An 8,772-nucleotide genomic window follows, 5' to 3' on the forward strand; every position below is an offset into this window, starting at 1 on the left:
CTATAGAGAGTTTGCAGTGAGCTTCTGTCAAAAACTCCTGCTTGGTGCGTGGAGGGAAGCAGCCAGTACCTTCTGAGCGGTGGATGCATGTGTGCTGGTTGTCACTTAGAAAGAATCCTTCCTTACAGCGACACTCGTAGCTCCCCACAGTGTTGACACAAATGTGCTGGCAACCACCATTGTTGAACGTGCATTCATCTGTATCTGAAAGAGAGAGAAAGAGAACAGCTTCGTACCTGCCCCATATGAAAACCACCGCTACAAGTTAACACCGAGACAGCTATTTGTGTTAGCTGCTCAATATACAGCACAGACACCAGGTCCCTAACCAGCAGGTACCCACCCAGGCAGCTCAGACAGCTGGGGCTAGCCCGTTGTTCTGTCAGCCTTGCACAAGTATATTTCTGCCCCCCACTCTTCCCGTTTGCAGTTTGGCCAGTCAGTCACAGGGCTCCCAGGAAATTCTGGCCAACTAAACAAGAAGGCAGAGCAGCTTCAGGGAAGACAGAAGCAGGGTACCTGCACTAGGCCCACACTTCATGTAGGAGAACATCCACTGCCTCAGCTCCCTACTCCACATAGGAGAATATACACTGCCTCTCCGAGCAGCCAGAGAGTACTACCACTAAGCAAACTAGCACATTTACATCTAGGTTGAGCATTCATGCCTGGTCCTATCTTGCTCCGTGATATACAGCTTTGGTTCCAAACCCAAGCAAGCAATGTATGGTGTTTTTCAGTAAGATCCCCATTCTGAAGCAAAGGTGGAAGAAAAACACCAAGTTCAAAATAAGATTGGCTTAAATATAAAACCTTCCTCTTCTTCCTCCTTGCTTTTGCTCTAGCTACAAGTCATACATCACATGTTCTGATGTTCAGTTTGGTTTATTATCCTCCTCCCTCAACTCTAGGTCATCATCACTTACCGTCAAGGCTGCTGTCATGTTGCCTGACCACAGTCAAGGACAAGAGCAGAAGTTCTGGAAATAGGTTCAATGTTGATGTTGCAATACGTAGAGCTTCAACAATACCAGAGAATATAGAAACGCTCAATTTGCAAGATAGCCAAGAGAAACAAAGAGTAGAAAAACCTTCAGATATGCCTCTGAATACAGGATGTTCATCCCAATCTCCAGTTCTTCTGAATTTCATCCTTTAATTGCTGGAGACTTCTGTAACCTCTGCCAGCAAATAATTCTCTTACCCTAATTTTCCAATTTTTCAAATGCCGGTTTGAACAGGAAGCAAAAATGCTCAGTACCTTAGAAAAAAAATTAGCAAGACAAAACATTGCTTAGGGAAAGCACTGGTCTCATTTGCAAGTTCAAATGGGACACTATATTTGCTCCCTGTTCTGTTCATTGTTCCTGTGATAATAGTACAATGTTTTTAATTTAATACTTTAACATTTCTGGCATAAAACAGCTGCCTTCCAAAAAATCGGGAAAAAGAAAGGCTTTTAGTAAAAAGCATAATGCGGCATTACACCAGATTTAATTTCTACTGAAGGCAACGAGTAAGCCAATGGGATGCAAAGGAATGTGACCTGCTCATAGCAACAAGAACGGCTGACATATCTCCATCACAGAGAATCTGAGTATTTTAGAGAGCTACAGTGCTGTGAATGTCCAAACAATCATGAATAAACAGCCACCATGAGCCTGCAGTACTACAGATTTGAACTCCAGCAGATGTTTCTGCCTTACGGAGCTTGGAAAGATTACAAAATATCATCTCTTTCCAAAAAGTAATTGTCTATTTGGCTAAAACCCAGACACACAGCTGAGATCTTCAAAAATGAGTGCGAAAGGAGAGCAACCATGGTGTAAAGACAGTAAATAAACAGATTAAGAGAAGATGTGATCCAATTTGCTGCTGCATACCAAAATATTTATTTAAAGTTTACATCATATCTCAAAAAATGGCTGGTCAGTAAAAACTTCACCGTATGTCAATGACATTTTATTTTAAAAAGTCTGCCATGCAATACTGAACAGCTTCCCAGTACTGTAACAGGTGGCAGATTTTGGTCTATGTTCTGTCTGTCTTACTGATCCCAAACAAGTCAGTGGAATTATGTTCTAGAGGGGCTACTGGCTACTAAGAGAACGTACCCTTTGGTGGCATTACAAGAGGCAATGCATTAGCTCAATTTCAGCCCTTCCTAATAACCTCAGCTGAACTCCACTGTGTGTTTACACAAAGGCAAGAGAGAAAAAATAAGATGTCCTCAATATGTTAAAGCATCAGCAAATAGTTTGCTTCCCTCTCTATTTTCTTTAGTGAAATACTTGAACTCGGTGACTTCACCGTCTCCCCTCCATTTACGCTAAAACAAGGTTAATCTGTGGGCATGCACCAGACTCACAGCCGGTAAAACTCAACACAATCCCCCACTGGAGACTCCAGAGCTTTTCTAATTTGACCCAGAAGAAGATAGAGCCCAGGGATGCACATCCACACACAAATGTGCAGCAGAAGAGAAAAAAACTGAGCTATCTCTGGAAAAGCAAATGTGACAGTTTCTGCAGCATGGGGTGGTGGGGAAAGAGAGAGAGCGTGCAGGGTCAAGGGAGTGCTGCCTGGAGTGAACATGTTTCCAGGGTTGTGTACTTTGCTTCACGTTAACTACCCAGGAAAACCCTGAGCATTTTGTTTATGCCCTCTGAACTTCAACACCCCTCTGTCATACACAGCAACTGCACAGCCCTAATTGTGTGCCCTTTCCTTATCGCTTGCATGTCAGGAAGGGCTCAGACATTGGAAGAGGGAGAAGCCCATACGTTCTAGACCTCGCAAGAGAAAAGGTTTTAGGTAAAGAAATACACGCGAGAATTGACTCTAAGCTAACTTTGGAACAGAAAAGACGATGACAACACGTGTTCTTTTAAGGAAAGCCATTACAGAAACAGAGAAGCACAACTACCCTCAAACGGTGAAAGCGCAATGCCCCACACTCAGACGGGGAAAGCACCACACTGGGACGGCGCATGGGTGCCTGGAATACCCCCTTCCATCAGTGACCTTCTCCTCCAGCCGAGCTGATGAAGCACAACAGATGACCACGCATTTCCCAGGAACGCCGCTAAAACGTTAGAGCGTTCCCACTCGCAATGCTCACAAGCACGCTTACCCAAGCAGTTGTGGCCGTCGTGAGCCAACATAAAGCCGTCGTAGCAAGTACAGCGGTAATTCCCCGGAATGTTGAAACACTCGTGGACACAGCCTCCATTGAAGTCGTTATCACATTCATCAATGTCTACGGAATAAAGCAAAAGTCAACATGATGGATGCTTGCTTGAGTGTTATAGACACTGCGCGATGAGACTGTGTAACTGTGAACAGCAACTGCTGGCCTAAATCGTCATTGTCTTGCAAATGGGCAACACTTAACGCATTACTTGCTAAATGTTTCCAAAGAGTGACAAAATACCCTGAGATTCCCACAGAGCTTAGCCTTATAGGCTAAGGTTTTTAAGGCTGCTGATTAAACAAACTAATGGTTAGACCAAGTGGTATTGCTAGGTGAAAAGCCATGCAATTGTTTCTCTTTTGATTTTGTAACTGAGAAAAATCAATCCGGTCTTTTAAGATCAGCCTGAAAAACAATTCGTCCCCTATCTTTTAAGGCATTATTATTTTTCTGCTTTGTCTTCTCAGAAATATCTCATGTTTTCGCATGTAATATCCCGTTAAATTTTAGTAACACCATCTATAAAAGGCCACCAGATGATGTGGGAGGGGGTGGCGGTAAAGCAATCAGCAGTCAGAGGTTGTTTTTTTAGGTTCTCTACAACAGACAAAAGTAAGATGACGCAATCAAAGAGTGACAGCACGAAAGCACACAAAGTAAAAATAAGAAAGTTAGTATCCACAGGTCATTGTCTGCCCTTGTCAAGGCAGAATTCAAGTTGACTAAAAGCTTATATGAACACCTTCACACAATTCTTCTGTGGAACTCCGTGCTGCATGGCATCGTGCACATCAAGATCTCTGAAGTATTCAAAAAACATCTCAGATGCATGTAACATGGGTGATCCACTTCACAACAGCAAAAAATTAAAGAAGAAAATACCCCACCATTTGGGAAATCACAGGAAATTGCTCATAAAAACCATGTTCCACCTCTCTGCTACTGGCAGGAAATTTTTCAGTGGCTATGCATTTGCATACTACAGTATTTCTTTCCCCCTCTTTAGCTTGCTAGAGGCAATTAGAAATTAAAAATAATAATAAATCACTGTTTCAACCTCATAACGTAGTCCCTGTGTTCCTCCAGCAATTACACTGTGAGCAGCTCCTAAACCTGAAGGTCAGCGCCTTCACCAGTACCTAGTATATTTGTAAAACCCAAAGTCATAAGCAGCAAGTAAGGACTACAGTAAAGCATCAAAGCCTCCTACTTCTGGGTACCAACCTAGCTGCAAACAAAAGTTGAACGAGTCCCATATACTTGGCCAAGGCCTTGTCCCACGCTGGCCAAGGTGAAGGACACTTGGTGCTGACCAGCCTATCTCATGCACAGTAGCACGTGGGACCTTCAGAACATTTTTATGCGAGATTTCAGTCCCAGTATCCCAGCCGACATTTGCTTTACAGAGAGAAGAAACTTGCTACTATGGACCTGCACTTCCCTTGCTAATTCTATCAGTTCCAAAGAACACTCCAGGACCTTGCAGGAAGGCAGAGAGGTGCAATTACTGAGACAAGGCAGAGCAGAGCAATTCCATCGTTTTACCTTCACATTTCTTCCCTTCGCCAGTGTAACCCACTTTGCACATGCACTTGTACAGCTTCGGGGTATTTTGACATATGGCATCTGGATGGCAGTCATCAAGCCCCAGGGCACATTCATCCACATCTGTGAAAAAATACCAAATTCAAAAAAGGATGCCAGAAGATGGAGAATAGGGCATAAGTCCTGTATGTTTCACAGACTAGATGAGAAAAGGCTGCAAGCATGCACATACCAATTTTAAATCCAAGACAAAAACATGCAGAGAGTATCCAGACTGAAACCTGTACCAATGGCTGTACCTGCACATGAACACACCTGCATGCAGTTCAGATAAGCTTGCACAAAGCTTTTGCGCTCACTTATAAACGCATTTACATTAATCTATTATGGGCTAGATCCCCCATGAGATTTAGCCGATGAAGTTTTACAGCAATTTGTTTACCCCAGAAGGAGCTATGACTGTATCTCTTTGCAGAACTGTTGAAAAGAGATGCTGTTCATCTTCCTGGTTAACATAAAACTAATACTGGAAGAGATCTCCATCGCAACCACAGCATCACCCTTAGGAAGCCCAATGTCTCTTAAACTAATGGGAGTTCACAGAGATAATGAAATTTCCAAGCTGCCAACCTGCAACACGTTAAAAGACTGGCTTACCATTAAACAGACGGGCAACCTATTAATAACACCTTTTTTATTGCTTAGTTTTTTTGGTTTAATACAAAGCTAGCATCTGTCGAGCAGCGCTGCCGAGTCACCTGGCCGGCCAGCGCAGAGCACAGCGCGCTGAAGCAGAATATCCGCCTGCAGCCCCAGAGCAGGGGAAGCGAGGGGAAAGAGAAACGCCAATAGGCAGCAGCCCTGCAGACGGAGGAGCGCAGACAGGAGAGGAGGGGAGAGAAGTGACGGGCGGCAGCGGGGGAGAGCTGCGAGGCAGGGGCAGGCAGACCTGCAGCCAGGAGCGGCACCCAGCGCGGAGCCCCGCCACGAGGAGCCGGCGGGGCTGTCTGTCAGCCGCTTTGTGCGGCGGGCACGGCGCTGTGCCCGGCTCCGCTCCCGGCCGCGGCCGCAGCGTTCCCCGCGCTGCGGGTCCCGGAGGCAGCGGCCGCCGCGCTGAGGCGCCCGGTGCCCGGCCCGCACCTGCCCGCCAACGGCCGCTAACGGCCGGCGCGCGCCCCGCCAACGGCTCCCCGCGCGGCCCCGCTGCCGGCCAGGTGCCGGCACTCACCGGGGAGGGGCAGGGCGGCGGCGCCCGGCGCGGGCAGCAGCAGGAGCAGCAGCGGCAGCGCCCGCGCCCCCGCCGCGCCGCGGCGGCCGCCGGACCCCATGGATGGCGCTGAGGCGGCGGCGGCGGCGGCTGCCTGCTGCTGCTGCCTGCTGCTGCTGCTGCTGCCGCCGCCGGGCGGGAGGAGGCGTCTGCGGGCCCGCCTCGCACCGACGACGGCGGGCGCGGGGCGGCCGGGGCTGGGCGGGCCTCCCCGGGCCTCCCCTGCCCTCCCCGCCGGCCGCCCCCCACCGGCAGGTGTGGAGGGGAGCGGCGCTGCCCCGGCCCCGGCCCCGCCGTACCTCAGGAGCACGCCGGGTGCCGGCGGCAACTGCCTCAGAGCCGCGGCTCCCGGCGGGGTTCATATCGTCAGTGAATCTTCAGAGCGAAACTTGCCCTCGGTCTTTGTTTCCTTAATGGTAGCTGTAAATTAGCGCTGTCTCACCGCAGCATCAGGCTTCACTGCTTTTGAAACGATCAAAGTTATCCCCTTTTAAAATCCAGTGAGAAACGACCCATTGTACGGCGGGGGCAGTTCCAGCCCCAGTCCAGCTCGTCTATAAATGCAGAAAGCTGCTCATTAAACGCTCCAAGGGCTCTCCAACCCCACAACAAACCCCAAAGCTCCCCTCACTGACAAGTAATAAAGGGATGAGGCTTTCTGCCCCATTTCCACGCTCCCACGTGCAGGCAGCCACATTCAGGATGGGAATTCACAGATCCTGAACTAACATGGGAATTCACCTCTCCCCGGGGATACCCATGAAGGTGCCTCTTCACACAATCCCCCAGATGCAGACAAGCCACTTCCCATTGAAGCACACGACTACAAGCTACCTGACAGGAAAGCTGATCCACATTTTCAGCACTTTCCACTCAAGGTTCCTCAGGGAGCCCGACTGGTATTAATTCAGCTAAAATTCATCACCAGATATGACAACATAGCATCTACATATGCGGTGTAGCAGAAAAACAGAGACCCCGAAGAGGCAAACAGCCCATACAACCAAAGCTTTCTGAGACACAGTAAAAGCAGAGCTGCTTGTTTACTTTTGTAAACTAAAAGAAAAAGTGACACAAATATTTAGGAATGCCCCAGTTAGATCAAAAGATTTCAACACACAGCTAGGAAAACACACAGGAACAAATTTATCTTAGTTAATCAAACTATGTCTTACACATAAATCTTGAAGTTCTTTGTGATGGACCTTAGCTGTAATTTAACATATAATACTCATTTGTTTATGATGAAGGGTTGCCATTAAAATATCTCTTTGAAGACACAAAACAGATTGAAGCCCAGACCTTAACTCAGATGTCTTTCTACAGCTTTCTTTAACCGTTTCTATTCAACTACAGAGTGACAGAGAGAGATGACAAGCACTGAGTATGAAGATTTTTACTGGAAGGGGGAAGCTAGAAACTGACGGAGTGCTAAGAACTTAAGTATGTTGAAAGAAAAAAAAATAAATAGCAGCAGTTTTTCAAAAAAACAGAACCCAAACAGCACCGACTGTTTTTCTTCAGCAATTAACAACATTAAATAACATCACAGATTTTTAGGAAGAAAAATAGCTACCAGTAAAACTTCACAAGAAGCATAACTAATCAGGGTATTTTCATACATTATACATACTGATCCTACAATCAATAGCAAAGTTTTTGCTCCTCTAGGTATCTGACAACATTTTAGTTTTGAGCCAAGTTTTTTCAGCTTGTGTGGACCAAAGTGCCATTCAGTTATGTTTCATGGAGGCTTTGGGGAGTTTACAAGCAAAAGCTTACTTTTGGTGAAAGGCTTGTACTTCTGAAGGCCTGCCTGCTTTTTCCGATTGTACTAATGTGCATACTGTGCTATAATCTTGCTAAAGCTAGCACTTGTTCCTGCAAACCTTGTCCGATCTCTTTGGACCACAAGGACTGCTATGACTACAACACTGTCACAAACACTGCCTGCTGCTCCAAAGAACCTTTTCCGTGCAGACAAGGATCCACGATTCCTCCTGCCCTCCACTCAAACTAAATACTGCTTGAAGCTGCTTCACACCAAAGGATATAGACTAAGCTGTCAAAGAGCAGTCTGATATTGAAACTGCTTTGGAAATTCTGCACCTTATCTCCTGAATAGAGTTGAATACACCAGAGATCTGGGATTAAAAAACAAACAAAACAAACAAACAAAAAAAAAAACCTGCTCTTATGCTTTATAATCCTTGCTAAATTTTATTATTAAATGATAAGCAAATATTTACTTAAGGACATCTAGAATGCTATTTCATTTGTACTTGAATGTAGTGAGAAGTAATGGGTCTGCTTTTGGGGTAATTTTGACCCAAAATTTAACACAACCGAATGAGTGCTTGTGACAGAAGCTGAACACGGGTGGGAGAGCAGTGAAAAAAGCGAAGAGGGCCGACATACAAGTGAAAGAATACCTTAAATATTTGATTTATTCCAAAGCCTTTCACATATGTCTCAGAGCTTTAGTTTCAAGATCTTCTCATCTCTATATGGATACTGGGTTCTGAACAACTGGAATCCTTTGAGATGAATCATTCAGTTTTGCACTTAATATTTCCATCCTAGCATCCAACAGTTTTACAAGCTACTCACCATCTTGTTGTGGAGATCTACATAAAATAACACAGCTTCAGTAGTCAGCATTCAGTTGTGCAATTTAACAGTGCCTTTCAGATTGAGAGAGACATACGTATGGCTTACCTCAGAGAGAAAATCTGGGGCACTCTGGTCACAAGTAGTCTAGAAGACC

General features: G+C 46.0%; 1 protein-coding gene across 5 annotated transcripts in view; it reads right to left on the reverse strand.

Annotated features, from left to right (window-relative positions):
* SCUBE2 (signal peptide, CUB domain and EGF like domain containing 2) overlaps positions 1–6,207 on the reverse strand; it is a 41,382-nt gene extending 35,175 nt beyond the window's left edge. For 4 of the 5 annotated variants that reach the window (XM_027461438.3, XM_027461436.3, XM_072039371.1 and 1 more), the window contains exons 1-4: positions 5,967–6,207; positions 4,739–4,861; positions 3,134–3,259; positions 70–204 (exon numbers count right to left, since the gene is read on the reverse strand). In XM_027461438.3, coding sequence (XP_027317239.3) covers positions 70–204; positions 3,134–3,259; positions 4,739–4,861; positions 5,967–6,066 — 484 coding nt within the window. In that variant the 5' untranslated portion in view covers positions 6,067–6,207. Of the gene's footprint in view, positions 1–69; positions 205–3,133; positions 3,260–4,738; positions 4,862–5,687; positions 5,887–5,966 lie in introns of those variants that run through there. The other variant, XM_072039372.1, reaches the window with a different exon arrangement.
* Between the last annotated feature and the right edge of the window lie 2,565 nt (positions 6,208–8,772).

Source organism: Anas platyrhynchos, chromosome 5, assembly GCF_047663525.1.
Source record: "Anas platyrhynchos isolate ZD024472 breed Pekin duck chromosome 5, IASCAAS_PekinDuck_T2T, whole genome shotgun sequence".
In the NCBI taxonomy this organism is placed as follows: Eukaryota; Metazoa; Chordata; class Aves; order Anseriformes; family Anatidae; genus Anas; species Anas platyrhynchos.